The 22777-nt window shown below is 46.1% G+C and overlaps 1 protein-coding gene across 8 annotated transcripts in view; it reads right to left on the bottom strand.

The window, feature by feature from the left end:
* WDFY3 (WD repeat and FYVE domain containing 3) overlaps positions 1 to 22777 on the bottom strand; it is a 237044-nt gene that overhangs the window by 202967 nt on the left and 11300 nt on the right. For 4 of the 8 annotated variants that reach the window (XM_084759372.1, XM_084759370.1, XM_084759371.1 and 1 more), the window contains exons 1-2: positions 18045 to 18233; positions 7243 to 7318 (exon numbers count right to left, since the gene is read on the bottom strand). The exons of 2 other annotated variants lie outside the window; for them this stretch is intronic. In XM_084759372.1, coding sequence (XP_084615498.1) covers positions 7243 to 7318; positions 18045 to 18066 — 98 coding nt within the window. In that variant the 5' untranslated portion in view covers positions 18067 to 18233. Of the gene's footprint in view, positions 1 to 7242; positions 7319 to 18044; positions 18234 to 22777 lie in introns of those variants that run through there. 2 more of the 8 variants (XM_084759376.1, XM_084759374.1) reach the window with 1 other exon arrangement.

A 22777-nucleotide genomic window follows, 5' to 3' on the forward strand; every position in this document is an offset into this window, starting at 1 on the left:
GACAGACTGTCTAATGCATACAACCTCTGCCCCCACCCCCACCCCACAAATCATGCCAGCCTGGGCTCACTGGCCCCCTACATTCTGCTTCAACCTCAGTCAGGCAGTAACCACGGTGTCACTATCCAATTTCCTGGGATTTTTTTTTTTTTTTTTTTAAATCTCATGCGGCTTCCTGCTCCTACGAGAGGGGTTATTTTCCCACGTTGCTAGGCAGACTCCAGGAAGAACAAACAAAGAATGTGCATTTCTATAAGAATATTAGTCTCACTATCTTCAAAAGAAGAAAGCAAGCTGGGCACGGTTGCAGGGTGTGCCAGTGAGCCTGGGAGTCAGAGGGTGGGGGCTGGATGCGGGCTTGGACTGCACAGCGCGCTTGCCCTAAGAGGCAAAGGAAGTGAGCAGTGAGTTATGTAACGAGACGCACACTCTTTGCTTTTAGATTTCCAGGACTTTTTTGTTTTGTTTTGTTTTGTTGTTTGGAGACCTCAGAAAACAAAGGCCACATCTGCTAAGCGAATGCCCCTGTGCTGCGCTCCATCCTTGGGTGACATGGCTAGTTCCTGCAAAGCCCACTGCTCAACTCTCAGAACAGACTGCCACTCCAGTCAGGTTAAATAAAAGTGAGACGATGTGTGAGATTATGACTGCTCTTTCTTTTCCTTGTATAAACAAATGCACATGGCTCCACCGACACTGATAGGCCCAGAGCCGCGTCACTGGTACATAGATGGAGATTTGCGGCTGACCTACACGAATCTCTCCTTAAAGCACACAGTTGTATAATGTTCCCTGGAGTGTCTTGCCAAGGGAAATGAAGAACTAGAGAATGAAATTATGTTTTTATAAAACTTGAATTCTTTATAATGCCTTATACATCATCTGTTTCTTACGTTGTGAGTAGTTTTCTATTTCTTTTTCCCCCACCACCACCTCCCCCTATTTTTTGAGACAGGGTTTCTCTGTGTAGCCTTGGCTGTCCTGGACTTATTTTGTAGACCAGGCTGGCCTGGAACTTACAGAGATTCGCCTGCCTCTGCCTCCCAGGTGCTGGAATTAAAGGCATGTACCACCATACTGGGCTATTTTCTAATTCTTAAAAAGTCCAAAACTTCTGGGAGCCAGGGCTAAGTGTAAAGCACACAGGGAGGAGGACAGTGCGGGAAAGACAGGGCAGAGGGTAAGGGCACGTGCTGCCAACCTGGTAACCCGCGCTCAAGCTGCAGCCCCACATGGTATGAAAGAACCATTGCTGCAGGTTGCCCTGTGGCTCTCATGATTGCAATGCTGTGTGAGTGTTTGGACATGCATCTGCACACCAAGCGAGCAAACATTTAAAAAAAAAAATAAACTTGGGCCCTACCACTCCCGAGGCAGAGGCAGGTGTATTTCTGTGAGTTCAAGGCCAGTCTGGCCTACAGAGTGAATTCCAGGACAGCCAAGACTACAGAGTGAGACTATGTCTGAGAAAATAAACTAAAATAAACTAAAGCTTTAAGAAAATAAGAACTGGTACGTTCAATCTGGAGACAAATTTACAAAGATGGCAAAGGTTACCACATAGCCCTATTCCTCAGACGAAGCAGGTTTGACCTGAGGCCACTGCATCTTTAGCAGAGTTGTAAGACTGAAGCACTCGTTCAGTTAGATTCTCGTCTCCACCAGGAGACTTAGAATGCCTTCTCATTCAGACTCATCAAGAAGAGCTGCAGAAATAAAGTCTAGCATAAAACCCAGCACGAGAAAACACCAAGAGCTTCCTCAAAAGAATAACCTTGCAATAGACCTCAACCTCAAGTGCTTTTTCAAGGACAAGTTTCTCACTTTCTTCCACTACCACAGCTAACTTTTCACCTTCCTCCCGCCACACACCACAGGGTGTCACACACCCACAGAGCGTCCTCTCTTTCTTGCTCTGGGCAGCAAACCCTGAAGGCTACAATGGACTCCTCCGAGAATGGGCCTGCCGTCCTTCAAAACGGGGGGGGGGGGGGGGCACGCACGTGGCTCCCCTCTCCCGCTGAGCAGACACACTACCGGGGTCACTATCTAGTTGGCTCCAGTCACACTCGGGCCCTAAACAGCTCGGAAAGCTGCCCAATCAGCAGAAAGAAAGAAGAGCAGAGCACAGGGAAGTTGGAAAAGAAGTGAAAGGGCAAGTGCCTAAAGCACCTGTGAGCTCGGCAGCCTGACTGCTCTCCTTGCACATGAGTTCTCTAGTATCTCTAGTATCTGGCACTAAGATATCACACGCCTATAACCCCAACACTCTCAGGAGGATCACAAGTTTGAAACCTTCAAGGACTATCAAGTGAGATCCTGTCTCATAGACACACTGTCTACAGAAAAGGTGAGTATGGTATCTACCTACCTACACAGATAGAAAGTGCCAGAGTATACTAATCCACACAGGAAATGCCAAAAACACTGCTGGGTCCAGCGATGCTTGAGATTCAGTTTCAAGTCCAGTAGGTTCTTCCCCTCCCCCCCTCCCCACCCCAAATTGAATTTTAACCTCATCCAGGGTCACTGCAGACTCCAATGGTCATTTTACTGCGAACACTTTCCTACCAGGAACCTTTTTATTTTTCTCACCAATAGAGTAAGATGTTTGAAACTCATGTTTACGATAACAGCCACCCATAGGCCAGTCTAGCAGTGAGCATCTTCAAACACTAAGTTCAAAGGCACACACAACAAAGTGCCTCATGGTCTTTTAAGTGGAGGAGGTGGAGGAGGAGCAGCCACAGAATGAGGCCCGGAGCCAATAAGTCTGTCATCTCCTACCTGAAGATTAGAGTAACAATAAGTGAATCTACTTGTTAGAACAAAAAAATGAAGGAAAAGAAAGACAAGAAAACAGTAAATGCTAATAACACCGCTTTTATTACCATTAACTATTTATTACTCAGAGGAAGTGGGTGGATTTCAAAGATAAATGTGACATTATCAAACTAAATCTCTCAACAGGCCATTCTTCAGCAGGTGCAAGAAATGAAAAACCCTGAAAAGCGTGATCCAAGAACCAGGAGAGAAAGATGAGCCACATCTAAATGTAGTCACTGATTTCTAGAGAACCCAAGTGTGTGGGAAGACCTCACAGCCAGGCACGACGGGTTGTCTTCTTTTAATCGTGTGTGTGTGTGTGTGTGTGTGTGTGTGTGTGTGTGTGTGTATCTGTGTGTGTGTGTCTGTGTGCATGTCTGTGTATGTCTGTGTGTGTGTGTCTGTGTGCGTGTCTGTGTATGTCTGTGTGTGTGTGTCTGTGTGTGTCTGTGTGTGCACACACCTGTGCGTGTGACAACATGCATATGGAGGTCAGAGGACAGCTCTGGGTCTAGGCGCTTGACTTTTAATCTTGCCTGACACAGTCTCTTTGCTACTTGCTGCGGTACAGCAGACACAGTGGCCTGGACGCTCAGCATTCTCTCCACCTCCCAGCCTATCACAGCAGCGCTGTACTCGCTGTCCTGTCTGCCTGAGACTCGCCCTGTCCCCAGCCGGGCATGGCGCACTCTTTCAGGTGGGATCACTTGCTTTCTGAAAAATGTTTTAGCAGCCTTCCTTCAGAGACATGAAAACACACACCTGTGTGGTAAGACACGCGGCTTACCTTACCTACTGATTTTTGGAGAAGGTAAGATTTGCTTTTTTAACTAAACCAAATTTTTTAACTACTCTGCTCTTTAAATTTTTGAATTTTAAATTAAAACTTATACCTGTGAGGTGCTCAGAAGCATCTCTTGGACTAGGTAATGAGATATCCTAACTTATATAAAACAAAAATATTAAGTAATTAAAAAAAAAAAAAGAAAGAGGACTTTGTGCCTTTCTCTGTTCTGTCCTGAAGTCAAGCTGTTCACATGTCCTGCTTCCATGTGGCATCATCCCTGCAGTCATAGAACCCTGAACGTGGCTTCTGAAGTATGAGGCTAGACCAGTTTCTCTCAAGTACCTCCATCAACACGTGCAAAAACCAACCCTGAGAGCTCACGTCCCAGAGACGGCCAATCCTGTCTGTCGTTCTTCTCTGTCACTTATACTGCTGAGAACTTTGATTTGACTCATTAGTGCTTGTTCTTTCTTTCCTTCCAACAGGCTCTCCCTGTGCAGTCCAGCCTAGCCTCACACTCTCCTCCCTATGTGCTCCAGGCTAGCCTCACATTCTCTTCCCTGTGCAGTCCAGGCTAGCCTCACACTCTCCTCCCTGTGCAGTCCAGGCTAGCCTCACACTCTCCTCCCTGTGCAGTCCAGGCTAGCCTCACACTCTCCTCCCTGTGCAGTCCAGGCTAGCCTCACACTCTCCTCCCTGTGCAGTCCAGGCTAGCCTCACACTCTCCTCCCTGTGCAGTCCAGGCTAGCCTCACACTCTCTGCTCCCTGTGTAGTCTAGGCTAGCCTCACACTCTCTGCTCCCTGTGTAGTCCAGGCTAGCCTCACACTCTCTTCCCTATGTGCTCCAGGCTGGCCTCACACTCTCTCCTTTCACTGTGGCCTCTGGGTACTGAGATTACACGTATCCCATATGCACCTAAAAAAAAAAAAAGCAGTTTTCCTTTCTGTTATATAAATTAAAAAAAACAAACCAACGTGCTTGGGCACATGCCTGACTAAATTAGGTCAAAGTGTTTGGGTGTCGGAGAGACTTCCTCCTAAATTCCTCCCTTCTCCTCACTTACCCACAGAGCCTTTTTCTCTAAGATTAGCTCTCTCAGGAGGCCCACAAGCACCCAGACATCTCACAACCATATTAACCCACACAAGTGTTTTTACCAGAGGTCCTGGTAAAACAGACTACAGAGGAGAATGACCAGCTCACATCTTAACAAGGCCTGGAGGAAGGCTGTGTCCCTCCTTCCCCTGTGTCAGGCAAAGCAAAGCGAAGTGCAGTGTCACTCACTACACCAAGGCACTTATGTGAGACCATCACTTCCTACTCTCCCATTGAGAACCAGTAGCCAAGCCATTTTACTGATGACAAAATGAGATGAGCTCAGGAAATCTGCCCCAGGCAGACTGCTGAAAGGAACAATACTGTGAGTTAAACAGTTAGAAAACCTGGCAGGTTTTCACTTAACCCACTGGGAACACTCTACAGGGGCTGGTTTTAACTATCCTATTGTTGAAGGCTGGTGCACACTTTGCTCTCTGAATAAGCACCCAGGAAGTCTACTAAGGATTTAACATTCAGTTCAGTGAGGAAGGGCAGGTAAACCTCAGGAATTACTCAATAAGGCACAAGTGTACAGAAAAGGAAAAATCACACAAAGTTTCACAGCAAGAAATAAAAGTGTGATGAAAGTTATCAACAGTCCTAAGTCTTATTAAATTATTTACCTAGTTGGTGACATTAGTTTATCTACGTTGAGGAAGATCAAGCCCAAGGCTTTCATCATGCTGGGCAGGCAGGTGCTCTACTACTGAGTGAGACACATCTAGTCCTCCTGGGTCCTAAACTTTAACCATCATTTCTTAAAATTAAGGAAAAATACATTATAATTTAAAATCCTAAAAGTATTAGCCATGCAATTTTATTTTACAACTTTTTTTCTGATTATAAAATGTTACACTTGGCATTTTGAGCTTCACATTCAGTGTTTGTATTCACAAATCGCCTTAATTTCTAGAGTTCCTTCTTGGAACTACTTAGTTCCCGCGTTTGGTACTAGGGATTGAATCTCAGCATGTGCTGTCCCACTGTGCTGGACCATAGCTTGCATTTCAGGAGGAGGAAATGAGTTGGATTTTAGAGAGCAGGTTTTGAACAAAAGGCCAATGTGAAGTTTTAAATGCCCATCCTAAGCTTGTCTGGGGTGACTGAGAAACAGTGCATGCTGGGAAATGTAGGCTGGTACGTGGCAGAAAAGCCTGCCAGGGGAGTCTAGACTAAAGACACAGCTTGGGAGGAGTGGCTTAGCATGCCTCCCACAAAGAACGGGCTGAAGACAGTGAGTTGCCAGAGGCAGGAAAACACACCGTGTGTGCAGAGGACAGAGAAATGTTCGTGTGTGCAGAAGACATAGAAGTGTGTGTGTGTGTGTGTGTGTGTGTGTGTGTGTGTGTGTGCACGCGCAGAGGACAGGGTAACACATGTTTGTATGCAGAGGGCAGGACAACTCATGTGTGTGCAAAGGACAAGGCAATACGTGTATGTGTGCAGAGGACAGAGAAATGTGTGTGTGTGCAGAGGACAGGGCAACATGTGTTTGTGTGCAGAGGGCAGGACAACACATGTGTGCAAAGGACAGGGCAACATGTGTATGTGTGCAGAGGACAGAGAAATGGATGTGTGTGCAGAGGGCAGGGAACCTGTCCCCTGCTGAGAGCTAGCAGGGAACCTCTTTGCTTAGGCCTCTGTGGCCACTGTGCATCTTAACTGTAGCTCCTGGAACACTTCAAAACCTGCTGCCCTGCTCTTTCTGGTTAATTGAATTTCAGTTGGGGGACTTTTGACCAGCAGAGAACTAACACGGCCCAAAAGGCACCATGAAGAACATGACTAAAGCACCGAGAGCCCATGAAAACTAAGCAGTTCAAACTCCCATGGCTAAAAGGAAACAGTACAGTCACGGCAGTTGTAGACTCGTGGGATTCACAAGTGCCTTACAGTGTCATTTTCCACTTAAGCTGGCCACTCACAGTGGGGACAATACGACTGATTTAACGAGTCCTATGCATGGTCCCAGCTCCCTGTTGCTGACTGACTTCACCAGGGCTCAAACAGTACACATGTCCTGAAAACCTTGCTTTCCGTTCTGAATTTCCCTATCTTCTGGGGCCAGTGATGCTGTACAGAGTTAGAGAGCAGTGGTCCCCCATGGGTGGGTCAGTGGAGTGAGTGACCAGGGCTCTTGCAGTAGAGAGTGCTGCTAGCAAACGAAGCTCCCCTAGGTGAGTGACCACACTAACAACCTGGTGTGATTTCATTTTACGATGTGTTAGTTGATCAAACCTCAGTGATAAGTTGGGTTAAGTGTCTCTGACACATGGTCTTGTCACTGACAGGGACCCACAATACCTGGTGATGGGAAGACAGAATTGTAACTGGACATAGTGACTTCCTGTTTGCCCAGTTTGGGTTAAGAATAAAGATGAAGTAGCTTTCCTCATTTACCCGCCATCAGGGATAAACCAGGACGGAAGCCTGGGTCTTCTGAGTCACAGCTCAGGAGACGTGATTATGCCTCAGTGATTCCATCTCAGGCTCCCTTTACTGACAGCTGTATCAAGTCCTGAAACTGACCTGATTCCGTGTGCTGGGCTGGCATGAATCTGCAGACAGGGGATCACAGGCACTCTCTTCCTGAAGCAGATGGCGCCTGTGAGAGACGAGAGAGAGACTCAGCATGTGTTCAGAAGACAGCTGACTCAGCACCTTCTGTGAGCCTACCTTGTCACCGGTCACCTTCCTTTAACAACCGAGAACATACCTCGTAAGGTAGATAAACTTTGCTATTAAAATAATTGGTGAAAGGGGCCAGCAAGATGGCTCAGTGGGTAAAGGCGCTTGCCACCAAGCCTGACAACCGCAACCTGAGTTTGAGCCCTGGAGCCCGCAGGGTGGAAGGAGAGAACTGATTCCTGCAAGCTGTCCGCTGACCTCCACAACGTTGCCCACATGCGCACGCACACACACACACACACACACACACACACACACACACACACACACGCACACAGAAATGTAAATAGCTTCTTAAAATAACATAGAGCTGATCATTTTTCTTAAAATCTGTGAAAACTAGGTCACTTAAAAGTATTTGCTACAGATCAGACTGGCTTCTTTACTTAGTCAAGAACTTGAGACCTAAGAAGTCATGTAAAGGCAATGTGACAACACCTGCAGAGTGGTGCGGCCACAGCTAGAGCCAGCTCTACCCTCTGGGACTGGCATTTGCTTGTACAGTACAGAACACACTGTCTCCCCTTCAGGGAAGGGGGAAAAAAACCCATAGTATTTCTCTAGGTGTGCTTGTCATGTGTCAACAGGTAAAAGAAGTGAGAGCTAAGTGGATTTGTGTGTATTTAACACTAGCAAACCCCCATGCTCCCTCACAGGTCACACTCTGGCCATGCCACATGCCCGTTATCTGAGCGGTTCCCTAATTCAGGAGGAGAGCCCTAGCATATGGATACGGAGTGTCTAGGCTCTGGACGTCAACGACTCTGCCCTAAAAGCTTCCACGGTTTCAACCAGTCACTGCCTTGGTCTCACGTCTTCCATGTTAAGGAATGAGGACCCTGCACTAAGTCTGGCAGGATGTCTAACTCTTGGCCAATATTCTGTGCCTGCAGAAGCGTTGTCATCGTTAGCATGTGTCAGCCTGCATAATACTAGTTTGAGTCATAAGACTTTGTTGGTCTCTAATCATAATATGCTAACTCAAACAAAATCAGAGACCTATCCAACAATAATCTACTTGTGAAGAGTGTCTCACGGCTTCAATGGGCTGATTTTTTTTTACTGTTATTATTTGCATTTACTTATTTATCTGTTGAGACAAGGTCTCTTGCAGCCCAAGCTAGCCTTGAACTCCCAAGTGTGGGAATTATAGGCACATACCACTATTCCAACCAAGCTCGGCTGGCACTTAATTAGAAGTTAAAGCTAGAAAGAAAGGTACTTTATCCCCTAAACCTGATGATCTGAATTTGATCCCGGACACCTACATGGTGGAAGCAAAGAGTCAATTCCTGCAAGTTGTCCTCTGACTTCCATAAGCAATGCCACAACATACAGGTACCCCTCCCCCACAGTGAGAGGCAAATAAATAATAAATTAATGTTACTTTTTAAATGCTGTATCTCATCTTCAACACGTCTTAGTTGTGTGATTCAGCAGATCTCACACACACACACACACACACACACACACACACACACACACACACACACACAGCTCACTGATGAAGAAGCCTTTGAACCAGCAGCTTAACAGGAATGTTAGGAATTTTAATGACAGCATAAAAGAAGCAAGAAGTGATGACTTGAGTTCTGAATTCTGACTTCAGAGTGTAGCTTAACGGGTCTAGTGTACCATAGGCTAGCCTTGAACACACTACATAACCGAGCCTCCTGCACCCTCCTCCCAGGGGCGAGGATTAGAGGAGTGAGCCACCACAGCTCCATTACAGAATGCTGGGGATTCTATGCACAAGTCCATAAAAATGACATCAAACGGGGGTCTTGTCTTTCTTTCAATATTACATTTCCAACATTCATAAATGCTAAGCAAGAACTTAATAGTAACAGGGCTACAGCCCAGTCTTAATTATATGTTAAATACATCATTTGCTACCTACAACAGTTACTTGCAAATATTTAGCTAAATGCAAAGCAAAATAATAAGGTGAACATCACTAGGCTCGGGCTTCTACATCCTACTGAATGGAAATTAAATATAAACACAATCTTAATTAGTAGGCATACATTTCAGGGGAATTGTGACACGTGGACAGGAGACCAGAACTTTCCTAGCACATGTGTGTTTAATAGAAAAACAAAATAAAACTCGGATGTATTTAACAAAGGAAGTAGGGACCGCACCGGGGTCCATGTACATCACACAGGATCATTCTGCAGTGAACGAGGATGAACCACATCCATGGGCCACAGCACCTTGGGAGGTGGAAGCCAGAACAAGATTCATGGCCATCCTAAGCTACATAGCAAGTTGGAGGCTAGCCTGGGCTACCTTGCCTCATACAAACAGAACATGTAGGTAACTCCAGAATGGAAGTTACTCGTATTATCCCAAACCTCCAACCCCTGCCCTCTCTAACGACGCACGCCTATGTCTCCTTTATCATTACATTGCTTTAGGTGTATGGTATATTTATGTATCCTTCAACAGGGTGGTATTCTACTGTCTTTGTAAATCCATAAAATGGCATCAAACAGCTCTTATCTTATAGGACTTAATATTTTCTTGTTTTTATTTAATTTATTCAGATTTCACCTCAATTGTTATCCCCTCCCTCCTTCACCCAATTCCCCTCCCCTAGGTCTGTGACAGAAGGGGACCTCCTCCCACACCATATGGTCACACTCTATCAAGTCTCATCCTGGTAGCCTGCTTATCCTTTCTCTGAGTGCCACCAGGCCTCCTCACCAAGGGGAAGTGGTCAAACATGGGGCACCAGAGTTCATGTAAGACTCAGTCCCCACTCTCCACACAACTGTGGAGAATGTCTTGCCCATTGGCTAGATCTGAATAGAGGTTCAATGTCTACTGCATGTATTATCCTTGGTTGGTGCAGTAGTTTGCGCAGACCCCCCTGGGCCCAGATCCGCCCATCATGATGTTGTTCTTGTAAGTTTCTAGGACCCTCTGGATCCTTCTATTTCCCCATTCTCCCATACTTCTCTCACCTAGAGTCCCAATAGGAGGTCCCTGCATCTATCTCAATCTCCTGGTAAGTGAAGACTTCCATGGGACATCTCTTTTGGGCTAGTGTCCAATTATAAGTGAGTACATACCATGTGAGTCGTTCTGGGACTGGGTTAATCACTTAGTATGATCATTTCTAGTTCCATCCATTTGCCAACAAATTTCAGGATTTCCTTGTTTTTAATAGCTGAGTAGTATTCCATAGTGTCCCCCCTCAGTTGAAGAATGGATAAAGAAACTGTGGTATATTTACACTAAGGACTTAATATTTTCATTCAATATTACATTCCAAAGACTCGCTCATTCAGTTTTCACGGTGATGCCAAATGTATTCCCCACAATGTGCTTAGCAATTACACTCTCACAAGCAATAATGGTTCATACTTTGCCACATCCTTTCACTTCCTTACTTTTGGGATATAAAATGGCATTCAACTGCAATCCAAATTTGCACCTTCTTGCTCATTAATGATGCTAAATATTTATTGGTTAATTTATATTTATTGGTTATTTATTTATATATGTAACACCAAAAATAATTAATTTATATAATAAAAATAATTAAAACCATATTTATTGGTTAAGTCATGGCTTCCTTTGGTGAAAGGCCTGGTCCTATCTTGTGTTCAGTTTCTCCTTGAGTTGTTTTTCTTCTTTTGCACATGCATTCCCTGCTGATAATCTAGTTCTGCCAGTTCTGAGTGGCCAGGCCCAAGTAGACATCAGGTAAATAGAAGCAAAAGCAGTGGGAACCTAGGCAACTGGAAACAGCAAGCTAGGGTGCAGCACCGTTTTCCTCAACCACCCTTCTGAGCAGCAAGCAACCTACAGATGCTGTGAAGACAGACAAAACACACTAGACAGTGAATCTCCCTTTCTAAGCTTCCATTTCAACATAAGTTCAGCCAAAAGAAATGCTCAGGGAATGACGCTGGTGCATTCCAACTGTGGCACACAACACATCGGCAAGGTGTCAAGTTTTAATCAGGCCACAATCTAGACAGTATTTCCGTTTTGACCCTTATAATTTCTTTTTTTATATATCATGCTTTGATTGTCTCTAATTTAGGATAAATCTGACACAATGTCAAAGGGTGGAGTATTGTTAAATGCACAAATGATCACACATAAAAATCGGAATTTCAAAACCGTTATATAAATTAGAAACAGTCACCTGCACTCCAGATTTAGCTAAACTGTTAGGTGTGCCTGTCTCGCTGTATAACTTAACAACGAGGTTCTACTGAACAAAGTCTAAGGGGCTGAGAATTAAAACTTTTTACAGTTTGTAGATTACTGGGGGAAAAAATACCATTTCTCAATCTTTAGCAATTTCCAGGGGTCTTTGAGTTTAAACAAAGTGGATCATTAAAAAATAACAAAATGCTCATTTTCTGAAAGAAACTTTTAATAAGCAATTTTATAGCCGCCCATGGCTCTTCTGGGACACCTGCCAGATCATGTTATGAAAAGCACCCAGGAAACAAACAAGAGCCACATAAAATCTGTGGCCCTCTACACGCTGACCTGATCCCACGGGCCGTCAGGAAAAAGCTGTGGGAGCGCTGCTGGTACCCACCTCCCACAGGACTGGCTTCGGGCCACATCTGGTCTAACCCTGTCACTGCAGATGCCAGCCTGCTGCTAAGCAAGAGCGCTGCTGTCTCCTGAGTCATCAACTTCCTCCACTCAATAAAATAACAACTCCTGGCAGATCTTCGGTTCCTAGAAGATGAACAATCTGTCCCCTCCACGCCCCTGTAGGTGATGGTCACACATCACAAACGTCACATGTACCTTCTGCCTGCTAGGATCCTCTCATTCAAACTGAGTGCACTCCCCGCCCCAACCCCCCAACCCCGACCACACCACTGAACCATGGAGGTAACCAATCGCCCCCACAGTGAATTCCAAAGGCTGTCAGTCCTCGCTGTTCTTGAGCTATGGGCAGCCCATGGCATGGCTCACTGCACTCACTCTCACTCTGATGCCATTCGTTGGCAACTCTCTCCCCATCTCTCCTCACCTGAAGGCCTCTCTTCACAACCTCAAATGTTCCAGTTCTTCTCCCTTCCCGCCCCACACTCCCCATCAGCAGCTACTATTCCCAAAGCTTATCCAGAATCTACCTCTCTCCACACACGCACTACCCGTGGTGCGCACAGTCTGTGTCACGTCTCCCATGAGTTTCTGTCAAAGCTTAGAGACTGACCTACCGATTTCCACGGTCCTCTCTCATGACAGTGTTAAGAATGAGCAGGACACCTAGCCTACATCATACAATGGAAGGAACATCCTTATGTCACAATAAGAACCAACAGTGTCATAGAAGACCCCATATGGCTGTGCTTCTGGCATCACTTTCCACTACTTCCTTATACTTCCGGCAGACTGGGCACATCCTGCCTCAAGGCCTTGACACTTGCTCGTCTGTCTGCAGGCATCTTAGGAGACAGCATTTGGCAGCCCTTCTTTCCCATCTGCAGGTCACTGTTCCGATGTCTCCTGGGCGGTCTCTCCAAGTCCACCCTGGCATCTCCTAACCCCCTTCTCTGATCTTTCTCGAACATCACCACATAACTTCTACTCTTATTCATAACTTCCCTTTACCCCCAACATACACATAAGAAATAAAATCCCATGCCGGGTGGTGGCGGCACACGCCTTTAATCCCAGCACTCGGGAGGCAGAGGCAGGCGGATCGCTGTGAGTTCGAGGCCAGCCTGGTCTACAAAGCGAGTCCAGGACAGTCAAGGCTACACAGAAAGAGCCTATCTTGAAAAACCAAAGGGGGGGGGAGAAGTAAAATCCCTGAGAATAGAAATGTGCTTAATAACAATTGAGATGTAATATGAATAAATTAATAAAATAAAAAGTAAAAAAAAAAAAAAAAGAAATTTGCTTAGTTTGGTACTACATCTTCAATGCCCAGAAAAGAGAAGACAGCGGTAACAGGCAGTTAATTAGCGAACATATGACTATTAGGGCAATAAAAAGTTCTAAACTTATAAAACAGGAAAGTCTAATCAAGGGACTTTTAAATTTTACATTAACCTTCCCAAAATTTCCTTAACATACGAGCCTTTGCAGGTGACACAGCAGGTGTGGCCATGGTCACAACTATACTGAGGCTTTACAGCTCACAGAATGGCTGCTCTTCCACTCGCTGCTGCCACATCTGAGAGTCACCACCAAACCAGGGAAATATTGTATAAATGTTCACTCTAAATCCTGATTCCAGCAATGAAACAAGGTCTTTGTGAGAATGGTCTGAAATAAAGCGCAGAATGTTTTAAACATTTCACTTGGAAAGAATTTCAAACATAGAGAAAAGTTACAAGACCTATTTAAGAACACAAGAACCGGGCCAGGTGTGGTGGCGCATGCCTTTAATCCAAGCACTCGGGAGGCAGAGGCAGGTTTATCGCTGTGAGTTCGAGGCCAACCTGGTCTACAAAGCGAGTCCAGGACAGCCAGGGCTACAGAGAAACCCTGTCTCTAAAAACAAAACAAAACAAACCACAATAATATCCAGGCTCACCTGGGTATAATTATTATGTTACCCATTTTATTTTAGTGTGTGTTCATCCATTCTTAGCCACCGCCACACTCCCCAGGATAAATCACATATGCCATATGCCTCACTGCCCTTTGCTTTCTCCACTGGCCTGCATTTTGGTAGAGGTGCTTTGCTCTATAGAGAAAGCTCAGCTATCTAATCTAAGTCATTATAATACCTTTCTCTATTCCTCAAATTTCTCACCTGACCCAAACTTAGCGAGTGGGGAAAGGCTTTAAGACTGCGGGAACACCTGACCCTCGTCAGTGTCGTCTGCTGTTCCGATCCTTGACACTACTGATCATCACTACTGGCAACACAGGGGCTGCTTCCAGCTCTTGAACTGGAATTTTACTGTAAGCAAGAGCCCGTCCCCCATTTATTTGCCTATTAATCAGTTTACTATGGGTTCTTATTTTGTTAATTTAAATGTTTATCTTAATTTTTACGTGTGTGTGTGTGTGTGTGTGTGTGTGTGTGTGTGTGTGTGCGTGGCATGGCATGTATGTGGACACCTACAGAGGTCAGAAGAGGGCCCCAGATCCCCTGGAGCTGAGTTTACGGATTCCTATTTTTAATGTTTCAAAATACATGATTTTACATATTGGATTACAAGAATGATCCCAGATTTAAATAATGGAGATATCAACGGCTTATTTTTTTCTTATTTTCTCACATTAAGAAAGATCTAAAGTCGCCTGGTATGTAGCTTGTCTAGCCTAGAATCTACTGTTTCTCTGAGTGGCTCTGGATACCCTGTGAGACGGCAATACAGACCAAGGTTTAGGAGGTAGGTGTACTCTTCGTGTCTCAGCCTTTCTATTGAGAAGAAGGTAGAAAGCACAGGCGTGGAGATGTGCATGCATACAAATAGGATTGTGTGTGCGTGTATGATGCCTTGTGTTATGTGTATCATGTACATGAATATGTGGTGGTTTTAAAAAAATTTTTTTTTAAAAATTATATTGATGCCTTCAACTCCAATCCACCCCCAAAAGACTTGTTTTTGCCTTCCCCCAGGCCATATTTGGACGTCTCTCCTTTCTCGAGGAAGCCCTTGTTACAACTTCAAAACTCAATCCTCAATGTACCTAACAACACCCCTAGAGGATTTTGTCCACACAAGTGCGAAAGGAAAGCCCAACAGAAAGAGTTCAGAGTTCTCATGTCCCTTGACCTCCACTCAGGCTGAGGGTAAACACCCAAGGACAGTGCTAATAGGTAACTTAGATTCATTCTTTAGTGCGGACACAGTACTAACTTAAAAATACAACCTAGTTCAACTGCCTTAGCAATTTAAGATTATTCCAACTTCCATTCTCATCTTAAATATTAAAAGTAGCAAGCCAGAAAAAGCCTAACCTATATAAAAAGGTTTAACTTTGAAGCGCCACTCCCTTTCATTAACCTTTGACCCCCAATACTTCCCTTTACCCCCTCTCTTGATTCAAGCACATGTGTATATACCCTGGTTTCTCTTTTTACTTACATAAATGACAGCAAAGTCTCTTAATATACTTGTTTACACGACCCTGCTCTTCAGCCCGAAGATGTTTATAAACCATCTTATACAGCAGCAATACCATGACACTAAAGCCAAATGGAGAGATTAGAAACCACTGGAACCCTGATGCCCTGTGTACTCACACATCAAGAACTTTTAACAAAATATCAACAAGCCAAAACTCACACTCCGTATTTAAAGGTATAACCCATAAAAGAAAGGCAAGGTCAGCAGTCTCAAATAGCAATGGCAACAGAGACCCAGCACACGAAAGAACTGTGCCGCCTCGGCTACAGAATAAGACCTTGTCTCCAAAAACCAGCCAAACTCCCCAGTGGATCACAGTGTGACCGTTAAGCAGGTGTAACCACAAGACTCCACAGCTACCAGGTGGGCAGCAGAGCTGGAGGGCAGGGGCCGCCCATGGCTGCTAGAACCCAGGTGAGTGCATGTCAGCCCCAGGTGCGGGCTATGGAGCAGCATGGTTGCTATCTGCCCTGGTGTTTAGGCTTTGCTTTGGCCCAGTGTCTCCTTGCTATCCTCCTATTATATCTCTCTTGAAATGGGACTATTTACTCTGCGCCCCTGTAGCTAAGAAGTGCGTCATCTGTTTGTCCATTTTTAAAAGGGACTCACAATTAAAGAGATCAGCTTGAGTTTCAGATGAGACTTTTGAACAGTTCTGGGACTGACAAAGGTTGCGAGGACTCTGAGGGTGGACTCGGACAATTTTACATGTTGAGTAATAATGACACTTTGGTGGCCAGGGTGTTATGTTATGATATAAAGATGTGCCAAGTTGCTGACTGGTAGGGCTGTGGTATCTTCACTTCTATCTTGGCTAGACTTAGAATCACCAAGAAACACACCTCTAGGTGTGCCCATGGGGGTGTTTCCAGAAAAGTTTAATTGAGTCAGGGAGACTCATCCTGAATGTGGGTGGCACCATGCCCGTGGCTGGGCCCCACAATAAAGGAAAAGTGAGAAAGGAGAAAGTTGGGCCTGGAGTCGTCTCTCTGTGCCTGACTGCAGATGTGGTGTGGCCAGCCCCCCACACTGCTGACACCCCCCACCTTTGACTTCTCCAAAAGCAACTTCTACTCTTTAAAAAGCACTTACATAACTAAGAAGCTGTAAACTGGGAGAGAGCAGTCGCCAAAGATGTGACAAACTGCTATCCGACATATGTAACAAAACAGCCGCTCAATTTAAAAGGAAGCAAACAAACAAGTATGCGTTTGGTGTGTAAGTACACAGCAACTGTGGCGTGCACATCGGTGCCTGCAGAGACCAGACATCAGCAGCAAGTGCCTTGTTGACCAGCTGGCCAGCCTGCCTTTGCCTACCCAATGCTGCCATTATTGGCCATGTCCCTGTGCCTGGTCTTTTATACAGGTGCTAGGGACCCAAACCAATACCCTGAGCCCTGCACGGCAGGCCCTTCGCCAAGGGAACCATCTCCAGCTTTAAAAGGAGCAAAATGCCAACATGTGCAAAGACACAGAAAGGAAGCAAACATGAACTGGGTGGGCTGCTGCCACTGCACCCTGAGTCTGGGAAGACCAGGAAGAGCTGAGATGGCCTGCTACAGCCGTAGCCCTCATGAGCCAAAACAGTAGCAGAAAGCAAGTTATCGAGTATGGCGTAAACTGGCTTGGGATCTGTGAAGACAGACACTTAAGGGATTTCAGCCACCACTGACTTCCTTACTGGTCACTAGAGTGTAGAAAGGACCTCTCATCTTTCTCCCTAAATACATTTTCCTTTTGCTCCCTCATGCAGATTACAAGTTGGCATATTTTAAATGGTGAAATACCAAGAAACCATCACAATGGACCTAGGATGCTTCCTGCCCACCGTCTGTTTCTCCTCTGCTCTGGCTCTAGCTGTGGTACCTTGGCTTGCATCTGGGTCCTTCTTCCACAGGAAAAGCTGCACCCAGCCTGAATGCTTAGCACTGGGTGCTTGGGTACCCACTGCTGATGCCGGGGCACAGCCAAGAGTGCCAGGCTAGCCTGGGCTACACAGCAAAACCTTGTTTCAAATGACCATGAATCAAACAAACAAGGAAGACACACTGCCGGGCTGGGCTGGCTCTCTTTGTAAGCGTAAGCAGTGACAGAAGCAAAAAAGATGTCCTAGCCATTTGTAGGAAGGGCGGGCAGCTTCTGATGTCTGCTTCTTTGGGAACCTCACTGCTACCGGCCATGTGTCACACCTCTGTATCCTGACTCAGGCAGGGACCAATACCTGATACGAACACAGCTGATCCAACTCGTCTTTCTAGCAAAGTTATTGTCAGGGTTATGTCTAAAGGCCAGTGTAGAAGCATAGACCTGCAGTCAACACCCGGCAGCTGAGGCAGGAGAGTAGTAATTCCAAATCCAGCCTGGGGCCACAGAGTGAGACCCTATCTCAACAACAAATAATAACTCCCACACATAACGCCTGCCGGGGGGTGCGGTGGGGGGGAAGCGAGCAGCTCATGCTCTTCTCCCCGAGGGGTCCCTTTCCCCCTCCAAGTGCAACCAAAAGTCAAGCCAGCGCGGCTTGTGCCAGAAAGTAAACGGAGGCGTGGAAGCTCACACTTACCATGGAGTGTCCCAACAAGCATGCCTTCCCCTTGCTTCCTGTCACTCCACACTGGAGGTTTGCCTCCAGAGCTCTGACATTAGGACCTTCGGGCCTACAGGGCTTTCTCATATCCTCCTGTTCTGCAAGGAAGCACACGCGGTGCAAGCTTGCTTCTGTCTGTCTGTGAGCTCCAGTTCCCTGTTGAAGATGGCACTGGGAAGTGTCAGCAGTCTCGGCAGTCTCGTGACTGCTGGCAGCAGTGCCAACAGAGCAGAGGATGGTCACTGATTAACCCCGGAGCTGAGTTTACCCTGAAAAGGCACTTTACAGGAAAGAATGCCAAGCTCGACCTCCTGCTCCCGCGGTGGGTGACGAGGGCTTCTAGCTCCTTCTGTTATACTCACGTGGCTGTTCCTCCCTCACCATAGCTCATAGCTCAGATGTTATAGGCAAACATGCAGTTTTTTTATACTTCTGAGGTCCCTCGTCTGGTACCTCGTCTGGTCCCTAGTCTGGTCCCTGTCTTGACCAGACTTTCAATTACCTGTCCCGATACTAAAGAGAGGCAGCAGGCCATCACCCAGAGCCCAGGATCCGCAGAGGGCGCTAGCTGGTAGACAGCCGTACAGACACACGTACACACCTACGCTTCTGTTCACGCACCAGGGCTTCACACACGTCCCGACGGCAGACTCCAGGTGTGTCCTCACCTGAATTCCCAAGAACAAAGGCTGACAGCCATGCTCTCCGCCAGAGAGGCCCCCTGAGCACCTGACCATGGCCAAGTTGACTGTAACCCATCTCACTCAGCGGGGCCTGTCATCCCACCGGCTCTGAAATCACCGTGTTCTGGCCAGTGACAAGTACCACCAAGCTTTAATGAAAGCCGACAAGTAGTAAACATGCCGAATATAGAACTAGATAAACAGAAAGGGAAAAAAAAAATCCTAAATGGTGCGAGAAACTGAAATACTGTGCAATTAAAACAATAACACAGTACGGGAAGGAAGGGATTGCAGAAAGTTTTCATGCCAAGGTTTGTTTTTCAATCACCAGATTACAGCTTGTAAATACAGGGAAACGCAGTGGAGAGAGAGAGAGAGAGAGAGAGAGAGAGAGAGAGAGAGAGAGAGAAAGAGAAAGAGAGAGAGAGAGAGAGAGAGTGTGTGTGTGTGTGTGTGTGTGTGTGTGTGTGTGTGTGTGTGTAAGGGAGAGAACATGAACGGTTGCATTACATTTGTGAAAAGACTCAACTACAGGATATTGGGATGACCATCTGATTCCCAAGTTTTAGCAGGAACCTTGATACAAGACAGACAGGGCAGAACAGAGCCATAAGCTAGTGTACATATTTGGCCCCATAAATTAATGTCTCTTTCAACCAATGCTGAATTCATTTTCATTCCAGGACGGTGGCGCCTGCCTTTAATCCCAGTATGCTGGAGGCAGAGGTAGGCGGGCATCTGTGAGTTCGAGGCCAGCCTGGTCTACACAAAAGAATTCCATCCAGGCCAGTCAAGGCTACACAGCGAGACCCTGTCTCAAAAACAAAACACAAAAACAAAAAAAATAAATAAAATTCACTAGACCTGTAAGCCCACTAGAGCCTTCAAAGGGAATTCCTAGCACTTCATCAAAAATTCTGCTTTGCTGGAGTATGGCTGGCTGAAGTTGTTGTCACTGGCCTTCTTTACAAGTGTGACACCCATCTAAAGAACAAACAGAAAATGAGGTCCTCTACAGTGCAAGCAATAAATGCCAAGTAGCCAGGACTTAGGGAGGAAAGCATGTATATTTGCCGGAGGCCCTGGGAGGCCAGAGCTGCCAGACAAGTGCAACAGGCTGACTCTGGACTTTCAAACACCAGCAAGGCAGGAAGCCAAGGACTTCTGGGAGCAGAGGCTGCTGTGTGGCTAATTCTTCATAATCAAAACCGGCAGCACGCCCTGTGTGCTGAGGCACAGCATCCAGGCCGCCTCGTACTTCCAGCATATGAAGTGGACACTTAATACACGTGCCCGGGGAGAAAAGGACTCGGGTGGAAGTAAAGGTGTGTCACTCGTCCGGTGACACGATCATCAGGGATGCTGAGCATCAGGGAGGACCTTGCCCTCCCTCAGGAGTACAGTACAGAGTGAGTCCTAAGACAGGATCCAACCAAAACCAGGTCCCTGTGGATTCCCTAGCCCAATTTCTCACACCCTCTCGTCAAGCAGTTATTTTCCATTTACCTTTATGTTTCTATAATGTTTCCCCATGGGAATCAGATAAGGTCCTGAGTGCCAGCATAGTGCCTGACACAAGCAAGGCCATGTCCAGGACCCCAGTGCCTTCCCGGGTCAAGTTCAGGGAAATCACAGAGCCTTCCCCTGGCCCAAGTGCAAATGCTGACAGATGCCAGTGTGTGCAGAAAGCTTCAACCTCAGCTTCCTCTTCCCAGACGTTTACAGCCTGAGAGTGCTCCCCCACAGAGACCTCCCAGAGACCAGCTAACCGTCCTCCCATGAATGACATGATGGCACACTGACTCCCTGCCCCCCCCCCCATGCCAGCTTTTCTATCCACATCTCTCCTTTCTTAGTGTTGTTTCTCCATTCCAACATTACCCCTATTCAGGTTTCCAGGACTAAGACACACCGTATTTTCCAAAATCTAGTCCTGTGTTTAAAACTCTTTGTTTGTTTGTTGAGACAGGGTTTCTCAGTGTAACAGCCCTGGCTGTCCTGGACTCGCTTTGTAGACCAGGCTGACCTCGAACTCAGAGATCTGCCTTCCTCTGCCTCCCGAGTGCTGGGATTAAAGCCGTGCGCCACCACGCCCAGCTTAAAATTTATTTGTGAAAAGTCCACTTTACCACTTATTTATTTGGGTTGGGGCCTCACCGAGGGAAGCCACCGCGGGAACTGGAGGCAGGGTCTGACGCAGAGACCACTCCACACACAAACACTGCTTCCTGGCCCAGAGTCTCCAATAGCTCAGGACCACCTGCTCAGAGGTGGCAATTCTGAGTACGCAGGTCTTTCACGTCAATCGTCGATCAAGACCTCGCCCCACAGACTTGCCCACAGGCCAACCTGGAGACACTTGCTCAGTTGAGGGTCCCTCTTCCCGGGAGATTCCAATTTGTGTCAAATTGATTTAAACAAAACAAAACAAAACAAAACAAAAAAATACTAACCAGCACGAGGAGGAAATATTAAAAAAGAAAATGGAGGCCACAAACAGGGCCATCAACTTACCTAACAGACTGTGTAAGAGGATTTCTAAGCTTTCCCACACTGGGCACTATGAACACCTAAGTAACAATCAGATGCAGGGGTGCAAGCAATTCTTCCGTTACAAGTGTGCTTCTTAAATGAGCTCCTCGTGCTCAGTCGTGTGGCTCAGAATATGCAAAGCAACAACTGCACCCTGGGGTAAACCCTGGCTACGTTAGTTATCAGCAAGACTGAGAAGAGAGGTGAGAGTGCAGACCTCACTTCTAAACATTTTCCAGTAACAGTAAACAATCATCAAAAAAATTTCATGGAAATATGTGTTATGGGACTTCCGTCCTATGTGTCAAGCCTTAGGGCTGATCCCAAGCAGAGGGAAATTAGTCAAGACTGCTGAGAAAAATTCCAAATATATGAAAGCCCACACAGAGAAAGTCAACATCTTTCTTTTAAAAAGACACACTGCAGGGCTGGAGAGACGGCTCAGAGGTGAAGAGCACCTGCTGCTCTTCCAAAAGTCTGGAGTTCAATTCCCAGGAACCACATGGTGGCTCATAACCATCTGTTAGATCTGGTATTCTCTTCTGGAGTGCAGACATACATGCAGGCAGAATAACGTATACATAATAAATAAATAAATCTTAAAAAAAAAAAAAACCACACACACTGCTTGCCTCCAAGCTGCGGAATACAGAGCGATGCACTTGTCTTCATGGAACCGCAATGGGTAGCTTCCCCCCGCCCCACCAGCCTGCCCCAAGCATGCAGGTGAACACCAGTGACTGCCATGGCCTTGAAGCATTCTCAGCAGCCTGCCATGCCTTCCCCGGGCTCCCCATCTCCTTCTAAGAGACTATAGACACCTATGCCAACCCATGTGTGCTTATGTAACCTAAGCCAGGCTGGGCGTCGCCAAGCTCATCTGGTGAGTCAGATGCTAATCTAGGTCTCTGTGGAGAAGGAGGTGGGGAACGCAGTGGACATTATGACACAATCCCACTAACATTTGTTGCACAACTAACTACTGGTTCCAAGCATTTCTATTCTTCATATGTTTGGAGGACACACTTCGGGCTAGACCAGGTACCCACAGCAGACCATCCCATTATACAGAAAGAATGCATTTGCCCTTTCCTGTCACCCACCCACTGTCCTTTCGCTTTTCCCTGAGACATTTAAGCTAACCACTAACAGCTACCTCAGCAATTCTACATCCCATAATGTCCCCAAATCCTTTCAGAACTAGTATACGTAAAATAAAATAGAAATACCTAAACACTGGAACTTCTGAAATTAAAAAGAAAAAAAAAAGCAATAAATCAATTTTCATTTTGACCAAAGATAAAAGTCATCTGATTTATTATGTAGTTGACAAATTAAATACTCAAAACGCATCTGACATTTATCCAATAGACTATGTTACCATAAACTGAGAATATATATCTATAGGTTCTGAATCCATAGATTCAACCAACATTGGATGGGAACACATGAAAAGGCGGGAACAGGGCTCAGCGTACACTTTAATGGTAGAAC

The sequence above is a fragment of the Acomys minous genome (assembly GCF_964271855.1).
Source record: "Acomys minous genome assembly, chromosome: 15".
Lineage (NCBI taxonomy): Eukaryota > Metazoa > Chordata > Mammalia > Rodentia > Muridae > Acomys > Acomys minous.